The 25,580-nt window shown below is 39.6% G+C and overlaps 1 protein-coding gene across 2 annotated transcripts in view; it reads right to left on the bottom strand.

Annotated features, from left to right (window-relative positions):
* Positions 1 to 25,580, bottom strand: part of Ttc29 (tetratricopeptide repeat domain 29) — a 127,531-nt gene that overhangs the window by 63,120 nt on the left and 38,831 nt on the right. For both annotated transcript variants that reach the window (XM_042701819.1, XM_042701820.1), the window contains exons 6-7: positions 18,855 to 19,067; positions 14,176 to 14,261 (exon numbers count right to left, since the gene is read on the bottom strand). In XM_042701819.1, the coding sequence (XP_042557753.1) occupies positions 14,176 to 14,261; positions 18,855 to 19,067 (299 nt within the window). The remainder of the gene's footprint in view (positions 1 to 14,175; positions 14,262 to 18,854; positions 19,068 to 25,580) is intronic.

The following is a 25,580-nucleotide window of genomic DNA, read 5'->3' as shown; positions in this document are numbered from 1 at the left end:
CAGGACTGCACAGACAACTCAGCGGACAGAAGTGACTTGTAAAGGAACAGGTTTGCTGAAGTACAAAGGAAGATGAAGACAGGCCAAGGTAGAGGAGAGAGTGAGGAGCGAGTCCCGGACCAAGCTGGGTAAGTACAGATCCAATGCAACCGTACAGAAACGCCTTTGAATGCTGGAGCTGCGACCCAGATGTCTGAGTTGCTTTTATCACGCGGTGTGTCTCCACTCGCCTACCTGCTGACATTGCCTAGCCTGGGTGTCTCCAAGCATGGGGCCCAGCTCGCCCACTGAGGAACAGTCATCCGTGTCCATTCGTACCCTTGCCTGCCGATTCTGTCCCCTTCCCCATCTTATGTAGTTAAAAAGTCTAAAAATCACTTTTACCATTTTAAGAATATTTCCAGAAATGCAAAAAATCACAAAACTCTTACATTTCTGAAGATCAGCACTAACTCTGAAATACAGGCTGCTTAAAACTCAATTTACTGCGGAAGAATTTGAAAAGGAGACAAAATTTTCTGTAATAATAGTAATAATAATAACAACAACAACAATAATAAATCAAACCCTGCACTTTATTCCCTTTAACCTATGCAAAAGAAATAATAAAGCATTAATAGGGTCTACTTTTATTGACTGAATAAAACTCAGGATATCTAGACATAAATAAGTGGCAGAACTCCCAACACTTCTTTTCCAATACAAAAAAAGAACATTTATACACAGTTTACTGTGTAATATTGTAAGATGAAGAATAGTGGAATGAAATGGTAGTTATTACTGCTATAGGTAGTCATAAAGAAGCATAGGACAGAGCAGTTTTAAATATTAATAATCTCTAAATCGCTTAAATCAATTTAACACTCTTTAGTGGTTTATTTAGAAGTGTGATTTATTTTATTCTTTGTAAACCAATGCCTCTGATCAGCTCTGGAATCACATACAAACTGCACATAAAATGACAAAACAAATCACAGATTGCATTCTTATAGCAAGCTTTTGGCTTCACAGTACAAACTAGAAAATTACCACTGTATTTGGCATTTTCAAACTGCTTATCAATACTGAGAAGCTGAGAATTATAGCGACTGGAAGGAATCATAGTGTTCATTTGGGGAATAATTTTCCAGTTGTTCTCTTTCCTCGTCCCTATCCTCCTCCCAACCCAGTCTCTCATTTAGGGACTCAAAGCTGTCTCAGGGCCTGGGACCATGTCTGTTCCTGGTCTATCCAGGTGGGAGGTCACTATCATCACAGGTTGCCTGGACTAAATGACGAACTTTGACCTTTATTAATGTCACTGAGCTTTGGCTGTGTCCCTTGAGACAAGTGCCCAACAGCCACCCCTGACTGTGGATTTATCTACCTTCCAGTTTTGTAATTTTTTTGCTTGACTCTGTCGTAGTGCTCAGCACAGTTCCTATTCACTGGGACTCTGAAGGTCTGTTCTACTGCCACCCATACACCTGGGCAAGGAATGCTGCCCTGGAGCTCGTGCCCTAGAGCCCCAGTGCTGTGCTTGGTGCTTGTCACTGGCTGATAGCAGTCACTACCATTTACTGGGCAAACTGTACATGTGCAGTTCCTATTCATCGTGTGTTTAATCTGTCATGGGGCCCTACTCTGAGTATTAATGTTCCCAGTGTATAAATGAGAGAAGTAAGATGCGGAGATGTTAAATCAGTGAATTGGTGATGGAGGAAGGATTTGAGCTGGGTTCAGTGGAGTGTAGAACCAGAATTCCTAAGCCCCACAGTATGCTCTCTGTTGAGTCTCCCTGAAGGTGACTGTATTGACCTTGACCTACCCCGCAGCGTGCTGCCACCTGCCTCCACTGTCAGGTCTTCTGCACTCACCACACTGACATCCACCCAAGCTTTCTGGCGCTCTAGATCTCCACCACACGCTTCCTGCTCACACCTTTGCCTATTGCCTGCTGACTTTTAGAAAATCACGTTGCTTAATTAATAGCCAGCACTGAGTATTCTTATGTCACGCCTTCACCTGCAGTGAACAAGTTTTACGTCAGAAACAATAATACCTTGTTTCATAAAGAGTACAAGCCCCTCTGTGCAGTACTTTCTCTCTCTGACTCAGCCTTGAATTGTTCTTCTCTCTCCTTTCGTTTCTCTCAGCCCTGCTGGCCCACTTCCTAGGTGGGTTTTAGACCAGTCCTTCCCTCCGCCTGGAACATACTTCTCCAAGTATCAGCAAGCCTAATCATACTCTTGCTTACTGCCTGTCTTTCCCCACAAGGACAAGGACGTTTGTCCCCTTTGTTATCGGCATATCCTACATACCTAAAATGGGGCTTGGCAGCAGTGTTCCCAAACTACACAATGGATGAGTCACAGACTATTCTTTGGCCCACACATACCATCTGAACCTTCTCAGCACTGACTCGGAGGTGTTACTACTGCTAATACCTCTTAAAGGTGAGCGACTGAGATACATAGAGATGAAACCACTGGGCCAAGGGCAGACCATCGGTAAGGAGTCATCTAAGACCTTGAACCCAGGCTGTCTGGTTTCAAAGGCCCCCTCTCCTACCTCTTTGCCGAGAAACTGCTAACAACAGCACCATGCAGGACAGGCCTCTGGCTCCTTTGTGCACAATATCTTCTGTTATAAACTTGCCAAAAATTTAACAAGAGTGTCACAAAACAACATCATTAGGAATGCTGAATGACATTTACTGACTTATGCAAAGCCAAAGAGCTTGGTAACAGAACCATAAGTAGAGCCAAGGAAGTCTGATTCCTGACTTGATGGTCTTCATGTACTTTAGAACCAGTTTTAAAGATTGTAATGATAAGTAGGTGGCGCTTTTCCATTCCCCTATCATCTCTTCCCAATAAACAATTAAAAGGTAATTTTAGCTTTGAAACCCTGTGACAGAAATTTATGTTTATTTATATCATATTTTAAGAGGAAAATGTTTATTTTTAATATCTATGACATTATAAACATACAAAATGCACATAATAAACCCTCACTCTGCTGTAAGCTAATATAAGCTCATAGGGAAAATGAATATGTTTAATTAAATTTAGGAAAAATGTATAGTTAAATCATTGGCAGCACAGTAATAAGGACCAATAAACCATTATCTCTTTACTATTCCATTGGAATTGTCATCAACATGCTCTATTAATAAATACCTTCATTTTACAAAGAGGGGGTTTAGAGAATTTTCTGTGATCTGAGAAGCCAGTAAATGCAGCAGGAATAGCATAATCCTTATGCTAACCTAGCAAATCACACTTTTAGTGTTCTAGAATTATTCGCTAGCATTTATCCCAGACACACTGCTGAGTACTTTCTTCATATTAATTCATTTAATCTTCACCATCGCTTGGAGTTAGGCACTAGCATGATCCCCATGCTGCAGGTGAGGAAATCTTGGCCAAAGGCTTAGACAGTGGGAGGCACGTATGCTAACTCTAGGCTCCAAGCTCTAGTCATACTTCTGTGAGAGCGGTTTACCAAGGAAATGATGGTTTATGGGAAGGACTTTTCCTTCTTCTCCTCTTTCTTTTTACTGAAAATTCTAAATATCTCCCACTACCATCTTTTCAAACTAAAAAAAAAATCTAACGAATAGCACTTTTCCTTTGCCCTAAGAGTTGTTAATAGATAGCAAATTTGTGTCAGGAGCAGGGAGAGACTCCCAGGGAGGAGAGAGATAATATGTTGAAACACTGCTTCTGAAAATGATTTATATTACTTCTTTTTAGAAGTGTACTCACTCCCAGGTGTACAGTTTATCTCCAGAAAACAAGGCAAATTCAACAGTGTGGTTAAGTCATAACAGACTCTCAGTACCCATTTTCCATACTGATGGAGAGAAACAGGAAGTGAGTATCCCTGAAGGATCTTTCTCTGCAGGCATTCCTAGCCCAAGGCAACCTATACTTTCTACATTCTCTGCCTTGTTTCCTTTCTTTTCCTTTCCTTCCTTTTCTTTTTCTTTTTATGTGCTGGTTCTGGGGTTTGAACTCAGAGCTTCACACACTTGCTTGACTTTTTCACTCTGAGGCTCTACCACTTAGGCCACACCTCCACTTCCAGCTTTTTGGCGATTAATTACAGGTAAGAGTCTCATGGACTTTTCTGCCCAGGCTTCTGGCTTCAAACCATGATCCTCAGATCTCAGCCCCTTGAGTAGCTAGGATAATATGCATGAGCCATGAATGCCCAGCTTTCTCTGGCTTTTCTTGCCCTTCCCCCAAACTCCAGTGATGGTTCTTAACTGTCCCAGCAGTAGAAAAGGGGATTTCTTTTTTTAACCTTCAAATGTCATTCAACAATCATGACTACTGGACAAGAATAAACAAAATGTTGCTTATGCCAGTAAGTTATTAAGTAGAACAGATGAGAATGGTAATTAAAAATTTATCTGGAAGGTTTGTGATAAGACTCAACAATGAATTTCAAATCATTCTACTGCCACTACCCCCTCCCTCATTTGAAACAGGCACTTGTTCCAGACTTGGCTCTGAACCTGCTGGTATGGGGACCACAGGCAGGCTGTTTATTCCAAGCCTCAGCTTTTTCTCTTCAGCCTCTTCCCCAGCAGCACCACTTCCCCAGAAATCATACTTAAATTCTTTTTATTACTGGTTAAGCACTTAATAATTTTCTTTAATGTTTTCGGTTGAGACAAGCTGTTGAAATGAGTAACTGCTATGATCAATCATATGCTGGAGATTTTTACTATGAGTCATCTATATAAAACCTACTGAAAACATCAAAGAAAGCCTTTCCAATTTTAACAGAATGGAAAGAAATAGTTAGTTTTCAAATAATGTTTCCCTCTGCAGAAACAAAAATCAATATAGGTGAATTGTAGATGTTGACAATACGGAACTCATTGCCTTCCACCCCTATAATAAGAAATTAAAGTCATTTATGATTTCAACTTCCGTAGATTATCATTGAAAACATTTTGATGTCACTAGCATTTACATATATACAATTATATGTATATATGTTTATATATACATATCTTTATATATATTTACCTGCACATTATATGTATATGTATATATATACATATATAAGTAGGGTCATAATGTTTATTGTTTTGAACCTGATTTTTCTGTTCAATGTATCAATAATATTTTATTTTTATAAAGTATTTATTGTGTAACTTCTATTGTCTACATTCCATTTCATCACAGGATACTCAACAATTAATGCCTTATAAAGTTAAAATTAATAAATTAATAAAATTAATGTACTTATAAAGTTGTTCATAAGAATTATGGATAAATCTCTGTATATGTTAATAGTTATTACACAAATAATATTATACCTAAATAGTCACATGTGACTAGTTATATCCCTTAGATCAAATCTGAGATAGATAATTCCTGAGTCAAAAATACACAAATTAAAAATCTCATTCAGGGCTGGGAAGGTGGTTCAGTGGTAGAGCGCTTGCCTTGCATGCTCGAGGCCCTGGGTTCGATTCCTCAGCACCACATAAGCAAAAAGAAAAAAGCCAGAAGTGGCGCTGTGGCTCAAGTGGTAGAGCACTAGCCTTGAGCTGAAGAGCTGAGGGACAGCGCCCAGGCCCAGAGTTCAGGCCCCACTACCAGACCCCAAAAAAATAAAAAATAAAAAAAAAAATCTTGTTCAAACAAAACACAGTGCTATTGAACGTTTACTAGGTGCTAGAAACACTATATTTCATCTCACTTAAACCTTATAGCAATGTGACTGCCTCATTGTACAGGAGAAGGAAACCTAGCTACACAAGCTTAGTAGAGTCTTGGGGTCCTTCAGAGGCCATTAGATAGTGACAGACCCTATGTCCTCCATTTGTGACCTCATTCCATTCACATCATAGCCACTCCACACATACATGTGCACGCATGCACACACGCACACACACACACAGCTCCACTAGCACACAAATAATGCTGGTAGTATTTGCTTCATCTTCGTTTCAGACATGGTGCTTAGACAGAAATGCTCAAAGTATCCAGGACCAGGTGGATACTCTATTATGTATTATTATACTTAGCTAGCAACATATTATAATATGTATATTGTCAATATATGTCTGATATGTTTATATTAAACATAGAAATTCATAATGTGTAACAAATATGCATGCATTATATTTTAATGTTAAATATATTTATATCTATATTTTATTTTTTCATATATCTACAAAAATAGCAAAATTTCCTAATTTTAAAAATGTATTCACACCAGATGTGGGTGGCTCATGCTTGTATTCCTAGCTTCTCAGGAGGTTGAGATCTGGGGATTGTGGTTCAAAGTCAGCCCAAGCAGGAAAGTCTGTGAGACTCTTATCTCCAATTAACCCCTAGGAAAATGGAAGTGATGCTGTGGTTCAAAGCTAGAGCACTGGCTTTAAGCAAAATTGTTCAGGGACAGCACCCAGGCCCTGAGTTCAAGCCCCCATGACCACTACCACCACCAACAGAAAATGGATTCACTTCAACCTACATAGAAATAATATTACTCAAAATTGTGATTCATCAGAATTTAAGAGATAAGACTCCAAATGTGATTTTATTGAATTCTTTTTTGTCAGTCATGGGGCTTAAACTATGGGCCTGGATGCTATCCCTCAGCTCTTCAGATCAAGGCTAGCACTCTACCACTTGAGCCATAGCTCCACTTCCATCTTTTTCTGCTTAAGTGATGCTGAGGAATCAAACCCAGGGCCTCATACATGGAAGGCACACACTCTACCACTTCCCAGCCCTACTTAATTCTTTTTTGAGTGGTTAGCTTTACTTGGAAAAAAATATATTTTAAAAGTTTATAAAAATGTGTTTTAATAATTTGGGGATTATAAAAGCACTTTGCAATTTTGCTACTATAATCTTTGTATTTAAAGTTACAACTTTCCTCCACACTAAAACAGTAACTTTACAGCAATAATTTGTCCTAAGTTTCTCTGTCAAAGAAACAGAATCACAGCAAGAGCATTCTATTCTGTAGAATAGACTCATAGTAAGTTGAATATTTTTTACTTTCTTTATTAATTGGGTTTTAACTCTTTATAAATTTTACTTGATTTAATTAGAAATTCCATAATGCATTTTTGTCTTCTTTGTAAATGACAAATACATAAAAGTATTTTTCATAAGTGAAAGCAGCTAACACCTAAATGCTGGAAGAATTATATAAAATTAGAAAGGCAAAAAAAGAGAAAACTGCTATTTTTTTTAAAACAGGAATTTAACTCATAAACTTAGACTGAAATTATGAGATGTTTTATGGTCAGGAAGGACTGCAAAGTCTAAATATCAGCATTCATTTCTAGTAATCAATTATGTTGTCATTTTAAACATGTGAAAACTGGTTTCCAATACCCTCGAGATCCAGAATATCACTTGAATCAAAACTTCACGATTATCTTGCTCATTCATAAATCGCTGCTACAGTAGCTCTTCACAAAGCTGCTGGATCTTTTGTTTCTAGTCATTCACATTTTAAGAAATAGTGCACACATTTCTAGTATTTGTATAAAGCAAATGAACAGATAGACAAGAGTATTTATTTGGTCCTTTCCAAAGAAGATGAACTTCAAGAGCCTGAGAACTGGCCGCTCAACGCCACTGAACGGTAAGGAACATATGGATCATAATGTATGTGCACTCCTTAAAGTTCAAGGCCTAACATATGAAAATGTTCTCTGGAGCAATAAAGCAACCTGCATAGTTCATCACAAGACTAATTGTGTGACAGACCTAGAGGCAATGGCACAGCTGTTAGCACACGGTGCTCCAGGGTCTGGGGAAGAGGAGGAGGCACCATACCTGGGAGAGCCAGGAGATGGTTATCGGATGAGACGTGTGTGTCAGGAAGAGGGCGAGGCTCATACTTCACTGTAAATTTAGCCAAATTACATATACTTCATCGAAGACAATGAGTAAAACTGTAGCTGAACTGTTTTTTCCCCCTTGTTGCTTTGATTTTTGGTTTCATTTGTGTAGTTTTGATCTCGGATAGGATTTTGCCATGTACCTAAGGTAAGACTAGATCTTACTATGTAGCCAAAGGCTTGCCTCAAACTTGAAATCCTCCCATTTCAGCCTTCCAAGTGCAGAAAATAAAGGTGTAGGGGTGTGTGTGTGTGTGTGTGTGTGTGTGTGTGTGTGTGTGTAATTCAGCAACTTGAAAGTTATCCAGATAGGGGCTGTGAGTATAGCTCAGTGTCACAGCATTTGTATGGCATGAGTCCCTGGGTTCAATCCCTAGCAATCTATTCTCCAATACATCTGGAGTAGAGACAATTATTTGATCTTCAATTAACCTGCAATAGTGACTTTACAGATTATTCAGAATAATTAGTGCTCAATAAAGTAACCTATTTTGGTTACTTTGAAAAAAATCATTAATATTAGACTACTATTTAATCTATATAAAAACCTAGTTTATCCAATATTTTCAATTTTTCTCCTTAATATGTTCAATTAATAACTAAGAAAATGTTTAAGATTAATTCTCCATTTTCCTGAAGCATGTCCTTTACTGACCCTCATCTTGTTTTTCAAATGATAATGGTGATAATTGCTAGTCATGGTTAAAAAAAAAAAGAGGGAGAAGGAAGTGAATGAAGACACCAACCTTGTTCTCAAATGTCAGTTCCTCAAGGATGAAGAGGTGATGCCACAGATATGTATAACAGCTTTGTGTGTGTGTGTGTGTGAGCATTTCATGAGAGGGTTTAGCATTCTTCTGTACAAAAGCCATATTTAGAGGCAAGAAACAAAGAAAGTCAAATCCAGGCACTGTTTTAGGAGTGTCAGCTGGTTGGACACCGTGATACGTCATGTGTGATCAACACTTTGGTAGCCAGGCCACGCATGGGCAGATCTACCCAGAAAAACTCTTAGAGTTGGAGTAGAGAAGCCCTCTGTTAGAAAACGAGTAAGAGGAGAGAGGATGGAGAGACGTTCTTTAAGAACAAAGAGAAGGTGGATACAGACCAACAAGAAAAATGCGCTCTGCTCTAAGCAGTGTGACTGACTCAATACCGTGAGGGTGAAGGAAGGGAAACGTGGTCAAAGTACTTTGGAAAACAGAACTATGTCCTGTTAAATTGTTTGCAGGAGGGTGAGTGATGGGGATGGGCGGGGGGGGGGGGGGGGATGAGCTAGAACAAGGTACACTGGATGCACGCATAGAAATGTAGAAATGTCACAATGAGCTCCCTTGTACAACTGATAAGTGTAATGACACAAAATAATTTAACAGAGACACTTTCGATTTCAACCTAAATGTGTTACGTTGTTCTTGCTCCAATACATATTTTCAGATATTTTATGAGATCGTATGAGGACTTTTCTGAGTTTCTGTTAGAAGTGTGGGCCATACAGGTGAGTCTTTTTCTGCACTGTGAAACTAACAACCTTACAGTCAGGGTTTGAGTTTCTCCAGAGCCAACCTTAAGACATGGATTTGACACAAGTTATTTAACTTGGGGGTTGGCAGTAGTGTGGCGGGGCGGGGCGGGGGGGGGGGGGTCCTCTACCAGAAGAATTGGGAAGGAGGAAGTCCACAGAAAGAACGCTCTCACCTCCCCACTTGCCAGTGGGCTCCACTGTCAGTCTGGAGTACATGGAGTAGCAGTGCAGAAACAAGCCTGAATTCCAGTGGAGAGACGAGGAAATCATCTTTCATTGGTTGAGTCCCAAGGGCATTAATTCTCCACAGTTCCAGTTTTCTATGGGCCCACTCGTCAGATAGAAAAATCCTAGGCCTGCTCTGAGCGGCTGTTAAGAAGGAGACTGTCTAAGGTGGGTCATGAGACCAGGCTGAAGCAGATGGGAATCCCAATGGAGGATGGTGACAGCGGGACCCTGATCTCACAGCCAAGATGGGCAGCAGTGCCCCCTCGAGCACCTACGTCGGAGTGGGAGGCAAACTGGCTGCAAGCAGGATTGTCTGCAGGGCTGTGTCTAGTGCCAACCAGACTCCTCTGAAAGCAAGAGGCCACAATTCCCATCTACCAGCCTCCCCTCAGATACGGAGCCATGGAACCAAGAGCACAGGCCAAATGCTGAGGATTGCCCACAGGCACGTAAAAACCGTTTCTGGTTAGTGAGTAGTGAATAGCCCCGATAGGTCATTGCAAGGAGAACTCGAATTCCCTCCCTTGGATTAATGTCATTTGTTTTCACTCAAAGAAAAATGATTAATAAGTTAGTAATCAAAGTTCTCCATAAAATACTGGCTTATCTTATTTCCATGTAAAAAATATGCGACGTTGAAAAAAACAAGAGGATTTTTTCTTTTTGTCTTGTTCATTGATCTGTCTTTGGGCAGGTGGGGGGGGCGGGGAAGGAGGACATAGGAATGAAGGCATAGATGAACAAAATATTCACGACATTGATCAGGATATATTGTATTCATAAACTACTTTTAATTAGTAGTTTCCTAAAGATAATAAAAAGTTTTTAAATGTGCCAATGTAAAGGTAGAGTTAAACATTCTGTGATTGACACATAAGAATACTTGTAAATTGCATTTAAAGAAAATTAAGAATAGAAACAGTCCCTTTGAACAGATATCAAATATTGCCTTTGATCATATATTTAGGATATTATTATTCAGTGTTAATTATAGCCTCTAGTAACAATAGTATCTTACAGTTGAAAATCACTGAATGTATAAACATGTATTTGTTTCATTTGATATTTATTCACAGAAACATAGTGAGTCTTCCATTGAGCTACTTATTTTATTAATGAAACTGTGTCTCCAAAAAGTGAAATGACTAACCCGAGATCATATAGCTAGCATACAGTGACCAGGACTTGAACCCAGGCCTTAGCCGCGTTTCACCATGTCCTTTCTACTCTGCAGTCACCCCCCGTAGTACAAAGACTGTACAGCGAAAGCCTTCTGCCACTTCAAGTAGAAAGTGGCCACTTTACAAGTAGAAAGCCATTGCTGTGTAGAGCTTTTCCTCTGTGGCGTGGAGATATTCTTTAACAGGTAATGCATGCGTCTAAAACTCCTTCCATCATCTTCAACTATGCAGACTTCAACTACATACAAGCATTTTTTACCCATGCAAATATAGATTGAGGAGTACTGTGGCTGGCCCAAAGTGAAAAAAAAATGATGATTTTCATATATATGTGTGATTGAAAATGTTAATATATGTTCATGGTGATAGAACAGATAGGACTTTCTGTGTGTTTGAGCCCATGAGTTTCCCTCCATTTTCTTAAATGTAACAAGGCTGGGTGGAGTTGGGTGGTGGTATTGTCCTCACTTCACAGGTGAAGAAACGAATGCTTGGAAAGGCTTAGTCCCTTGGGCAGCATCACACCGCGGATTGGCGGAGAGCTGGGGGTCCTTCCTCCAGCAGTTGGACTTTAGAGCTCATCTTCTTAACCACTTTGCTGTCTCCTCGCTCCAAAGAGCTGATAAATAGACCCTCTGAGCAGCACATTGAGTGCACCCTATTTGAGAAATGCTAGTATTTACTGCCTTTACTTCGCGCAGACAGGTAGCGATCACAGATTTGTTAGTGAGTGTAACTCTATACAGTCCAGACAACTCTAACCAAGTTTTATGACCCCGCATTAACCCAGACCCAGCTGTCTTCCCATTGCTATTTGTTCTCATCCAGAGGATGACAGAGAAAGGTGAAGCAATTGCTGTCATAGACCAACTGATTCAGACAACGTACATAAACAGGTATCATGTCCTCAAGAAAGATTTGTCCTATTATCATGTACCACAAACAAGTGGAACTTTCTAGGGTTGAAATATTGGAAATATTGCACAAAGGACCTAAATTTTGAGCAAGGCAGTGTACAGTAATCCCACTGCATTCGTGGATTTAGTAATGAAGTTTTGACCAAATGGAATAAAAATAATAATAAAGAAATAATAAAAGAACTTTCAAAAGTAAATGTTCTGTGCACCATGCAGCTCAGGACATGCAGAGAATGAAGTTTTCAGTCAGTCCCGTGCTATTGTCAGTTGTGTTTAGTTTGCTGTGGGATCTGCTGAATTTTTCCCTACACTTAATTTTCTGGAAATCCCACAAAAGCAAATGATACCCAAAAAGCAAAGTAAAAGTGAATGTGCTTAATTGAAGAGATAAAGTGAAAATCTGAGATTTGTTAAACAATTACATGCTTTTAGCAAAAGCTGAGTGGCATGATGGGAAAAATGAATTAGATGCAGTACTGAATGCTTCTTCATCCTGCGCATTCCTGGGTTTTCCCCAATTGTGGTCTCCCTGGTAGCAAGCACCCCCTGATTCAAAAGCCGGAGAGTATTTCTATGTTTCCTATAGCAGGCTATCAATTCTGGCAATGGCCTATTTGGAATTCTTCCTTTCTTAAACTAGCTTACATTCTACTGGTTTTATTATGCAGATCAGGGTTCCAATTTTTAGAGGGGAATGGAATTGTATAAGCTAGAGATGAAAAATAGAGGTAAGACTTTTATTAACCTGAGAAAGGAAATATAAACAAAAAGCAAGAGAAGGAAGGGAAAAGAGGAAGAATGAACGCGTCAGTAGAACACAGGGAAGATGAAGAGTAGAAAATGATGTTCAAGATACGGGATGCAGAATGGACCCTTATCTGCCCACTTGACGAGAGGCAGTGTTGCTGCCATCTTTGTCCTCATCTTCACACGGTCTTTTTTTCTGTCATGTGCGTTTGCTTGTCTTTTGCCTAAATTTCTTTAGCTGTTTCCCTGCAAGGATTCTAGTCTGTGAGCACAGAGCCAACCCAGTTCATCTAGAATAATTGTCTCATCTCAAAGTCTTTAAATAAACTCCATATACAATCATGGATTCCCAGGATTAGGAAATGGACGCTTTGGGGAAGGCCATCATTTTACCCACTCTATCTTATGAAGTATATATATTCCCAGCTCCACAGGATACAGGAGGCAATTGAGAAATAGAGCCCAAGGTCGTGCAGTTATATTAACTGTAAGCTAGTTTTCAATTAACTTTCTAATTTGAATCCCTAATACATCATCTTTAACCTGATAATTCACTGTTCCCCAAGTTCACTGAGCATATTTGTGGTGTGTGTGTGTGTGTGTGTGTGTGTGTGTATGTGTGTGTGCATGGGTGTGCACGTGCACGTGTGCATGCATGTCTAACATTCAGTCATTCTGGACTCCCATGTTTCTGCCTGCATCAATCCTGTTCCTGGAAAACTGCTCAGTGGGGACTTCCCTGCTCTTCAATATTGGAACAAACCACCCTTCCCTCCCAATCTCTTTGTTCATCCTGCTCTGAATTACAATTGTTTACAAGTTGGTCGCCCTTCATTAAATCAGTTCCTAGCAAGAAGCGTGCACATTGATGGTCTCTAAATTTCCCAGGGCACCAGGAAGAATTATCTAGAAAAGTCTAAGTTTTCTATCATTTGTTGTAAGGAAGCCAGAGAAAAACATCTAGCCCAAATACAGGACTCCTACTTAGCATAAATATATCAAGGAGAAAGTAAGATCCTGAACTAAACATATGAAGTAAGACTATTATTACACAAAATACATGTGAAAATGGGAGTTGCACTTTATATATATTAGAGGGGAAAAAAGGAAGGAAGGAAAAATAATCTTCATTCCCATTCAGAAAAGAGAACTCTTGGTATTTTTGTGTTTGAAGCCAAACACAAAATAGTTGGCCACCAAATAGTCACACACTAATTTTATCATGATGTGCGCTTCCTCTTGTATTAAATCTGTCAGGTACCCTGAAGCACTTCCTGGTAACTGACCATATCCTTTCTTCTATGAATGACAAGCTCCACTTTCTCATACATGTAGAACACTGCTATTCTTTTTTTTTTAATCTTGTTTTCTTTTGTGTCAGTACTGGGGCTTGAACTCAGGGCCAAGGCATTCTCCCTTAGTCTTTTCTTTCAAGGTTGGTGCTATACCACTTGAGCCATATCTCCACTTCTGGCTTTTTGCTGGTTAATTAGAGATAAGAGTCTTTCAGCTGGGTCTGGCCTTGGCTGGCTTTGTACCCCAATCCTCAGCTCTCAGTCTCCTGAATGGTGTGGATTACAGGCATGTGCCACAGCACCCAGCTGCTATTCTGTTACATCAGGCCCAACCCATTTCTGCCAAACCTATAATAACATATACTGTAATGAGAACCAGAAGAGCAAGGATGAAAAGTTGACTGCTACTTACTGCTAGTGCGGTGTCATAGTCGCCAGCAGATAAATGTGCCAAGCCCAAGTAATAAGATGCTTCACCTTCCATCATTCTGTCATTTCCTAAAGCGATCATGCATAAAATTACCATCCCACTCAGAAAATGATTTATCACAATAAACAGAATCTTTATTTTTTTAAGATTGGAGAAAGCTATTCATTAAAAAAATTACATATTTACCAATGATCCTGAAACCTTGCTGGGCATTAAGAACAAAAAGTAGACTGAGAGAAGTATGACTTACTTGGCCCCTGACAACAGGGCAAATAAAGTATGTTGGTAATGTAATTATGAAAAAATTCCATCTAGATGCTAAAATTATGATGTAACTTTGGCAGACATAGTAATGGTTATGCTAGTCCACTGTATAAAGATCTATAATTGTCCCATGTACTACTACTCTCAGGAAGTAGCTAGTAAGTCACTTAAATGATGGATGCTCACCCTACACAACTGACAGTCAGCGAAGCTTCTAACAGAGTAGATAATCAACTCATTAAGAACTGCTGTCCCGATAAAGTGCAATTTAAAACCAACAGTGACAACATGGATGGAAATACATGACCAGGCTTGGCCTCTGGGTACAAAAATTCTGTGCACATGTTGATACTGAGGCATACTTTTCTTTGCTAATCAATGACCATGTATTTAATCATCATTTTGTAAGAATTTTAGTCTCTCCAATTTCTGTGATATATATTTTTTCAGGAATCTTCTTCTCAAAAGCAAAATAAGTAAAGGTGTAATAGATGGTTCTACTAGATGTACCTCATACAATTTGGTAAATATATCGTTTACTTACATTTACAGAATAAATGTGAGTTTAATGTATTTGAAAGACCTATTAAGAATCTTATTTTTCTCTCTCCTTTTGGAAGTCATTGTTCTCCAATGTTACCCAACACCTGGTTAGATACTGGCAGGTCCACATTTAGTTTCTGTCTTTACAAAGTATGCTTGGATTTCCAGGCCACATTTTGGCCATGAAAGGTTTTCAGGAGTGAGAGTTCTTCTCCCTGCATTCACTCTCTCACTGCTCACTGAATTAAACTCATGCAGCAGTGGCTTTAAGAGTCTCAAAACCAGATAAGCAAGGCCACTGATAGAATGTTTTCCCTATTATAGCTGTTTTGTTGACTGCAGAGAATTATTCCATGGATCTTTCTTTAGCAGACTTGATGGGTCCACTGTCCAGTCTGAGAAACTTTTACTCTGACAATACAGCAGGGCCCTTACTACTTCTCCACTATAGGATTATGGGTGCTGGGCGAGGGGTAGGGTTAGGGAAAGATGTAGAAAGGGGTCATGCCATGAAGTTACCTCTTGGGTCACTAGAAGTTGATGGTATGTTTCTGAACTGGTCATATTAAATGAGGTTAACTGTGCTAAAGAAATAGCAACTGTTTGGGTTTTGTAGCGTACCAGCATTTACATTTAATATTATACAAAAGGAAACTTGGCCAAAAGGAGAGAAAGGAAAATCTACCACTGCTAACAATAGAACAAGAGATTTTTGAGAGAGAGGTCTCTCAGATTGCAAAAACACGAGCTCATGAGAATCAGAGCTAACATCTACTTAACGGCAGACCGCTGAAAAGTTGCACTCAGATCAGGAAGAAGACGAGATGGCCCCTAGCTCTGCTTCGCTTTAGTCAGAGAGATTAGGCTTCCAAATCAGAAATGGAAAAGCAAAACAGTCTTTGCAGATGACATCGTTTTACATTCAGTAGTCTTAAGGAATCCACTAAAAAGCGATTGAAGTTAATAAATAGCTTAGTAAGGTTGCAGGATACAAGATAGATATACAAATGTCAAGTTCATTTTTACACTCAGGCAATGAAAATGAAAATAAGAAAGAATTCTATTTATAATACCAATCAAAAGAATAAAATATATCCTTTTCCATATCTACTTAAAGATAGTACAAAATAAGAATGAATAAAATACTATAAATGTAATAAAAGAAAGCAAGCTCTACATGATGCAAACTACCAACGTAATTGAAAGAAATAAAATAATAGGCAAATAGATAATCCATATTGAAAAACTTAGTGTATTGGGCAATATTTCCCCAACTCACCAATAGGTTCAAAAATTATCAAAAATTCCAGAAAATGAGAAACTGATCCCAAAGTTCATTTGGAAAAGCAAATGATGAGAATAACCAAAGAACATTGACAAAGAGCATTTCCAATTTCATACTCTCCCATCTGAAATTCTGCTAGCATAATCAAGAAAATGTATTACTGCCATAGGATAGACATACAAGAAAATGAAACTGAAAATTGAGCATCCAGAAAACAGACTTCATAATTATTATTACATTTAGACAATGAAAGCAATGATTTTGACAAATATTACTAAGACAACTAAATATTCACACATGTGAAATATGAAGCTCAATTCCTCAGACGACCAACCCCCCATTTGAAACTGATAAGTCTCAATAGAGTTTATAAAACTATTAGGATGAAATATAAATCAATGGAGTATTCAGTCTTCTTATTTGTGATACTGAAAACACAAATTTCAAACCATATATCCAATGAAAGACTTGTATTTAGAATATGTTAAAAAATTCCAACAACTCAATCATAGACAAATGACCCACATAAAATTCCTTTAGGACATGTCTGCAGAGAAGATAAATGAGCAATCAGTAAGCTCATGGGAAAAAACGCCCAACACCATTAGACCAAGGGAAGTGAGAATCAGCTCTACATCTTATACTCACTAAGATGGTGGCAATAAAAAGGTGGAGGGATAGAGGTAACGAGGGCTGAGGGAGAAGCGGCTAAAAGGAAACACTCAAACACTGCTGGCTCCTCAGTAAGCCAGCAGAGAGTTTTCCCATCACCCTGATTCCACTCCTACATCCACACCAAAGAGCGCCAGAAGCTTGAACACAACTCCAGGGTCGCATTATTCCGAATGGGCGCAAGTTGGAAACAAGTCACCTATCTGTCAACGGGTGACTGGGCAAAGAAGATGTGATAAAGCGATACAATGGAATATTACTTAGCCATAAAAAAGAATGAGGTACTAAGATAAAGTACAAGATGGGTAAACCTTGAAAACATCTTGTGAAAGGCATCAGGAGCTCTGTGCTTGACACCGAGGTGCCCCAGTGGAGAATCTGGCCGACAGGGTGTGTCAGGGTGCTGCACACACTACGTGAGCCAGCCAGGGGAGCACATCTTCCCAAATCAGGCAGACATCAGCTCGGGGGTTCCCGCTCCTTGATGAAAGTAGGAGACAATAGGAAAAGAGGCTTCATCCAAGAGGGTGTCAGCAGCTGGAAGAACTCTGAAGTACTGCGCAACCTTCAAACCTGCGTGCACTCTTACATGGAAAATACGAGCACACATCACCTTTAGTCTACAGAAGTGCTAAGAACTGTTACATCACCAGAAGAAAGAGTCTCCTACACTCCTCTCTGTCTTTGGCTGTGTGAGGTACTTTCTGAAAGGAGAAACCCAAGAAGCCTTCTTTTCTTTGATCTTAGCTACAACACACTCAGAGCGAGGCCTGAGTAAAGTATCTTTTTCTAATGTGCATTCCTTTACAGGGAAACGCTCATGTGACGTCTCATGTGGCTGAAGTGTGCTGCTGACACTGATCGCAGTGAGGGGTGGACGCCAGGACTTAACCCTTCGGAGAAGGCTCATCACGTATTCAGCAGCATGTCCTCTACTGGCATGCATCGTCCTCTGAGTGCCATTCCCTGGCGGATAGTTCAACTACAATGATCCCAAGAAGTCACAGAGAGAATGAGCTTGGACGTCTATTTTTACTCTTTATAGATTAAAATCACAACCAGAAAATCAATCCTGTTTACTCTCGTCGGTTAATTAATAAGCCAATCAATTAAATACTTCCATGAGCTAATCATCTTAACCGCAAGACTAATCATCTTGACTTCAAGACTACAGCTTCAAGACCCGAACTACTTCTCTCCTTCACAAAGTCTACTTTATCAGCAGTTTCTATATAATGATAGAGAGATACAAGTGTATTTTCTCTTTCAGTTTGCAGGTCAAAAGCTTGTGAGTGTGGCCTGATTTCTCTTTGTTTCATAGAGACACAAATGCTGTGGAACAGTAAGTATCTCAGCAGCTCTCACAAGAGCATTTTTACTGTGGTATCAATAAGAAACTCCTGGAATTCCCCTGACCCACACACCATGGTGCTGCCTGGTGACACTGATGTGGCCAGGCTTTTAGAGGCAAGGTTCTAACTAAATATTTCTCATAATTTCTCAATTATCTAACAAGAGAGAATTAATAAACAGCCCTTAGCACACACAGAGATTCCCTCCTTCTTTCTCTCTCTCCTCCCCTTCTCTCTTTCCCTTAACTTTCTCACAAGTGACTTTATCCTATTATTGTGGGTTCCTTGTTTTACAACACGACCCCCCCCCCCCCCGTGGGTTGTCATTTTATAGATAAAGCTTTCAAGGAACAAATGGATTTCTTATAGTCAGCACTAAGCCATCTCTGTTTCATAGTGAGGTCTGAAAGTATTCTGATGACATTTGTCTTTGCATTTCATAGGAAATAATCACCCTATCATGTGACAATTTTTTTTCTTTAACTTGGGAGAACCAGTGTTTATCCATGAAAGAAAGCAATGTGACTGTGTTCTTTTCCACCTACCTTCTTTGGCTACTTCCGAAGCTTTTCTCAGGATTTTGATGGCCTGTTTGTAATCTTCGTTTTCCACCATCTTGTCTGCCAGCTCTCTGTAGATCCTCAGGAGCCTCTCGCAGGCCAGCAGGTTGAGGGCGCGGCCGTCCTGGTCCGTCCACCTCCGGCCCTGCGTCAGGTGATGGAAGGCTTCGTAATGCTCTGCAGCTTTCTGCAGCTCACCTGAGGAGTAAAAAGACATTCATGGAGATAAACCACGGGCCAAGGCCCAACTTCAAAAGCTCTTTGCTGTTAAAGGGGTAATGGCACGGGATGCAGTCCAGGGTCATCTACAGCGGAGGAGGAGTTAAATGGGGAAAGGGGTCAGCTCTCTGGGGCCTTGGGTTTGGCCTCAGACACCTGCAGGAGAGATGACATCAGCTCAGAGAGGCTGACTGCCATGGTGGAGATTCAGAGACTGTGTGTAAAAGTCCAGCAATACTGTACATAGAAATCATATGGGCCAACATTTATTGAGTGTCACGTGTGGTAGAAACTATCCTATGCTTCACATTCACTTTCTAGTTCATTCTCAACACACTCTGGTAGAGGAGGTCTGCTGTGATTCCAATTCACAGAAGAGAAAGCTGAGGCTCAGAGAGGTTTAAGAGTTTAGCTCAAGCTGCCTGGTGAAGAAGTGGTACGGCAGGAATTCTTCCTCAGAGCCCCCATCTGAACCGGACCCCGCCCCGCTTTCCCAGGGATGGCAATTTCTCCATGCTCAGGAAAGTGTTTGGACATGGTTGAGAAAGGATCTATCTGTCACAAATTTTGTGAGAAATGAATTAATACATCCTCAGTGTGTTCCAGGTTTGGTGCTCCAAAAATGACTGGTGTTATTAGTTGGTATACTAATAGCATTTCTAATATTTATTAGCCAATGAAAGTGAAGCCAGTAATTAGTTATATTCTGTAAATCCAGCTTATTCTTTTTGCAAAAACAAGAATTAGTTGTTACTACAAAAATTACAAGAATTACCAGAACTAGCTATTATTAGTTATTACATATGGTAACAATATCACCATGTGGACAAGTTAACCTCTGCCAACTGCATAAGCGCAATATGTTTCTTCAAACAGATTTTTATTGAGAGTGCAAGTTGAGCTGCCAGGACCATGCATATAATTTCACTTTGTCATGTTGGTTTTGTTACCCAAATTAGTATGAAAGGATGCACACACAAGGCAGGTGTGGTGGTGCATGACTGTAATCCCAGTTTTAAGGAAGCTGAGGCAGGAGAAATTCGAGGCCAGGTTGGGCTACATAGTGAGACCCGTCTCAAAACCAACAGCAGCAACATCAAAACCAACACACATCCCATTCTTAGGGGAGGAACACAAAGTCACAATGCCTATGTGCCTCTGATCACATAAAATAATACTTTTCAAAATGAAATGGAGACAAGGAGTTTTTCCTTTGTTGCTGTTTTTGCTTTCTTTTTTCATCTTTGTTCACTCGTCTGTCATTAGGAGAGTAAGGGGGGAACAGAAACGGAGGGACAAAGGGTGAACAAATACAGCAGTGGTACTCACTATACACTATGTTCAAAATGCACTATATAACTTATGAGTGGGGATGGGAGGAGAATGTTGGAAGAGAATGAAAGGGGTGACACTGTCCAAAAAGAAATATACTCATTATCTGACTTATGTTACTGTAACTGTTTTGTTCATCACCTTATAGTAACAAAATATTTTAAACAAAAGAACACATATTCAAATAAGAATAGTATCATCAAGGAAAGATGACCAACAGTAGTGGATCGTCTGCATATGCCTAAGGTCCCTTCCAGTACCATGCTGGAGGTGTCAGCAAAGACCCTGTAGGAAGGTGCATTGTGCTGCTGTTTACACACTTACATCATGAAACTTTGCATGGTAAAAACCAATTTAATGCCATCCATGTTATGGTCACAGAAGATGACTGAGATACCTTATACATGCAGCAAGGTGTGTATGATTGGTGAACGCCCCGGCAAACACTTTCAAATCATTATCTGTGGGAGATGGAATGTGGGTAATGGATTCTCTTTCCTGATTGTCTTCTCTCCTTGATTGTTTTCCTTTCTCTTTTTGCATTTGCCAAAGTTGCTATGATCGCAACACGTTTATTTCACAACAAACACTGTACAAGAGAAGCCTTTAAATATAATGCCCAATCCCTTTCTCACTTTGCACAAATGTTCAAGGTGGAAGTTCACGACCCTATCTGTCCGTTCAGCTCATTTTTTTTTTCCTGCAGAAGCAGGCATCATTTTTCATTCCTCTCCTGTAGCACTTCTTGCCAAAAACACCTTCCGCCCAATACCCACGACCCTCATTTTTAAAAACTGGAATGGAGTAGTGACACGCACGTGTGTTATGTTTCCTCAGTCAACTATATTTCTGCCTAAAACTATAGCTCTATATCCCTAGAAAGACGTATATGAGAGTTCTTGCTTTCCCCCCACCTCTGTTCATAAAGTAGAGATACATATTTCTTTTGGGTCTTGTGAATAGGGAATAGTAGACACAAGAAACAGAGAGAACCAGGTAGTTTCTGAGGAAAAAAAACCAACAGCAGTGAAGGACTGTGAAAGAGATGACACGCTAGACAATCCAATTAATTAAATTGGATGCAAATGAAGTATAATGATGCAAATAATAAATGCAAGCAGATGTCTATGCCTACATCGGGTCAGGAAGAGGAAGTGAGAGTAAAAATAGGAAGAAGAGAGGCGGAAGAAAATACTGGAGAGTGGAAGAAAGAGAGGAGGCAGGTCAGTGTTTGTGTATTCTCAGTAAGCTAGATGTCCCTCTGATTTACCAACTCTTGGGAAACTAAGGTTTCTGGAGAGCCCAGGCTGCCTAGTCAGGAGAAAAGTAATGGAGGTTTGGGGACATAGGCTTCAGTTGGTTACTACGGAAGGCACCTTGAAGTAGTTAGCAATAGTCTTTTAGGTTGAACTTGGTTTTCACTGGAGCTTTACAGGCTGGAGCCGGTATACTGCTGGCCAAGGCTCGGATCTCAGAGGATCTACTGGAGGTCTCTACGAGGAGGCCTGAGCTATACCTGTTCAAGCAAACAGCAAACCACTGTTTCCTGGTATTCTCCTCAGGTGCTTGTCAAAATGGAAGACATTCCTCTAGGCACATCATCTTATTTAACCTTCCAAAAGCTAACTGATGAAGTAGATATGATTATTATATTATTCTCTCTTATTACAGAGAAACTGAGGCTTCTATGGGATCAAATGACACAAACACATAAATAGGAATTCGGATGAGTGATGATAAGGAATTCAAGATGCCTGAAAATCCACAGAAATGGGTCTCCCGCATTGGAGAACTCTTAGGAAAACCAAGAGTCAGGAAGCTCAGCGACGCCTGGGCAGAAGTGTCATGTTATCAACCAAGGTTAACTCAATGATTTCTAGACTCTTCTGGGTCGAATTGGTCTTTCTGAAGGAGTCTGATGCACAACCACAACTCCATGTCAATTCCCTGGCATGCCCATCCCCCCCCCCCCCCAGCAGCAGCAGGATCCTCTGGGTACCCTGGATGTCATCAGCCACGCCTGTGTTCAGCCCCCCCCCCCCCCCGCAGCAGCAGCAGGATCCTCTGGGTACCCTGGATGTCATCAGCCACGCCTGTGTTCAGCCCCATCCAGCCATCAGTGGGCTTCGCCCCTCACACCTCACCACAGATGAAATTGATCACTGCTCTTTTCTTCAGTGCCATTTTAAATAAAATGCCAACACAGCGGTAGAATTTTCCAGTCCTTCTCCTATGCAAGGGACTCATTTCTAAAATTATTTGGTAGTCGTATATAACCCAGGAAATGATTTGATCCAAATGACCATCAGCTCAGAAATGACTCGACCACTCTTTCTAAAGGCTGGTCGGAATTTGAAAGTCCATGTCTTAATGTTAAATTTGATTTAAAAATATTAAAAAGGAATGTTCATGCAATGAAGGCAGTGATTTAAATCTGCAGATATTCCCTTTAAGCATGATTAGCAATGACGTTATTTCCATTCAATTTGTGTTTCTGACTGTGATTAGGACCTTAAAAATGACCTTACTTTTGGAAAAGGACCCTGATATTAACTAGGATTTAATAAGATATATTGTATACCCATTTTCTCTGAGAAATCTAAATTCAATACCCCAAGACTGGAAGTGCAGTAATTATTATGCAAAGCTAAATGTAAATATCCATGATAAGAACGAACCAGATTTTTCAGTGTTCATAGGTAATCTACCCTTTCTTATCAAATAAACTTTATAGAAAGCCAGTGAGATTTCTGGATAAAGGACAAATATTTTAGCCACATGTCCAAGAATGTTCTTCCCCTGAAAAGATCAAGTGTTAGCATTGTATCTTCTACTGAGGAAGAGATGCTGGGCAGAGGGAAGTGATTTCACAAAGGTGTCACAAAAATACAACTGAACAGAGAACTGAATGGGAAAGGGAAATCCCCAGAGATCCTTACAGGGCTCCGGGATCAAATCTTCACCCTTGTCATGACTGCTGAGTAACTGGGATCACAGTTACCATGACCAGGACAAGGAAGTAGCACCAACAATCAAACATGGTGCCTGGTTGCTAGCAATGCCCACTTCTACACCAAGCAAAAATCTGGGCAGATTATCAGCAGCTCCCATGAATCAGGGAAAGAAATGGAACCTCAGCATTTCCAGGAATGCCTCTGCACAGACGTGATCCATGGTTAATTTATTTCGATGTTATCAAATCATCTCAGAAAACACATCTTTGGAAAACCACCACGAACAATGCTGCAAGCCAAGAATACCTAGGTATGTAGAGAGGAAGTCCAAGCTACTGTTCATTATTATTATTATTATTAGTAGTAGTAGTAGTAGTAATACGATCATTATCAGCAGCAGCAGCATCTTCATAATTAACAATTATATGATAACTTCAGAAAAAATAGTCTGGTATGAATCTGTAGGTTTTTGACCTAAAGAACACACTTAAAAATAAAAGTACTACAAGGAACTTTGATGTTATCCAGAGCTCACATGAATAAGGATTACATCCATTTATTTGAAAATACAAACAAAACCCAGACAATGTTGTAAACTGCAAAATGCTTGGTAAGATGTTAAGATAGACACTATGTAGTGAAAATAAGATTTTATATATTTGGATATTATCCAAATTGTTGCACCCCTCCCCTTCTCTGCCCAATATCTCTGAAAGTTTATAGATATTTGTTGTATCACAGCAGATGCCTAGAACAAATATTAAGCAAAGGAGAATGTATATGATCTCTCCCATTTTAGCTTTTTTTTTTAAAGTAGGAAGATTGACTAGATATTAACACAAATGGGTTTAAATGTGAAGTTGCCATAAAAGCAGGAACATAAATGTAATTCTCTCAGCCGCTATTTTGATGCACATTTTTGATTCCATGAATATTTTATGAAATGGCACAAACTAAAGCCATATAACATTCCTGCATTACTGATGCTTGCGCCCGTAAGCTACGAACATTAGAGGCATGATTGAGTGCATTAAAATGAACTCATTCAGCAGTGCATTGATTACTTGAAGGGGGAGGGAAATGAAAAAAAAAAAGAAAAAATAGCAAAGGAAAGAAAAGAAAAAGAAAAAAAGAAGTTGCCCTGTTTAATAAGACAACACCCAAATCCAAAGTTTGCAAAATATAAGTTTGAATAAAACCACATTTCATAAATAGATCTGACATTAATTAGGCAAGGTGTTAATTATGTCCAAAGATGGCTACTGCTATTGTTCAGGTAATTTTAAATGTCATAGTCTCTGAGATGCAAGGACTGGCCTGTTTTAGTTCTGTGCATCAGCAATCCTGAACACAGCTAATTATCTCTCCTTTCTATCAACCTGCCCAGTCACCAGTAAAAATAATGCCATAGAAACAGTTGCACGAAAATAATTTGACAGGTACGAGAGAGGCCCATCTCTTTAGCTACCCTGATATGTATCTTGAGTGTATTTAGTTCCTAACTGTGCAGTTGTCAAAGACTTTAGGAAATTGTCCACTTCAGTTTAAGACAACAACCTAAAGGAACAATAAAGCTTTATGCATATTGTGTTGCATTTTTATCTTGAATTTCTTTGGCATATGTTACTATTCTGTTCAGTGGAGACATAAAATCCACTAAAAGCAATAGTGAACAGTAGCAAAGGAGAAAAATATTATTACACTTTGCTAAAAACAAAAGGCATTGTGCCTTCCATTTTGGCTTAATTGCATGAACAACTTACATTATCCTTTGGTTTTTTACATTCAATTATGATAATTATAATGGCACTATTCATGCTGGAATAGTTAAGGGCTTGCCACACTTCCAATGGAAACAATCATATACCAGGGTTTATCTCCTGTCGGACAAGATTTGTTGTATGCTATAATCTACTATACACCAATGCAAAATGGAACGCAGGAGACAAAGATTTCATTCTGTAATTCAATAGGATCCCTAATAAACTGTGAGGAAAATGCACCTATAACTTTTGAGTAGCGACTTTGGGGTATTTAGAAGAAATTCAAAATCCTTAAAAAAATCCCTGTGTCATTTTGAATATAGATTTCAAGAAGGTATTAGGGGGAAGATACTAGACACAGATTAAGGAATGTCACACACTAAATCAATGAAAATTGTGTCAAAAATACAGAAAAACATGTAAAGGAGAAGGGGTACTCCAAA

Source organism: Dipodomys spectabilis, unplaced genomic scaffold (genome assembly GCF_019054845.1).
Source record: "Dipodomys spectabilis isolate Male_0828 unplaced genomic scaffold, ASM1905484v1 ptg000297l, whole genome shotgun sequence".
Taxonomy (NCBI): Eukaryota; Metazoa; Chordata; class Mammalia; order Rodentia; family Heteromyidae; genus Dipodomys; species Dipodomys spectabilis.
The sequence above is the reverse complement of the archived record's forward strand: the minus strand, read 5'-3'. Positions and strand labels throughout refer to the sequence as shown.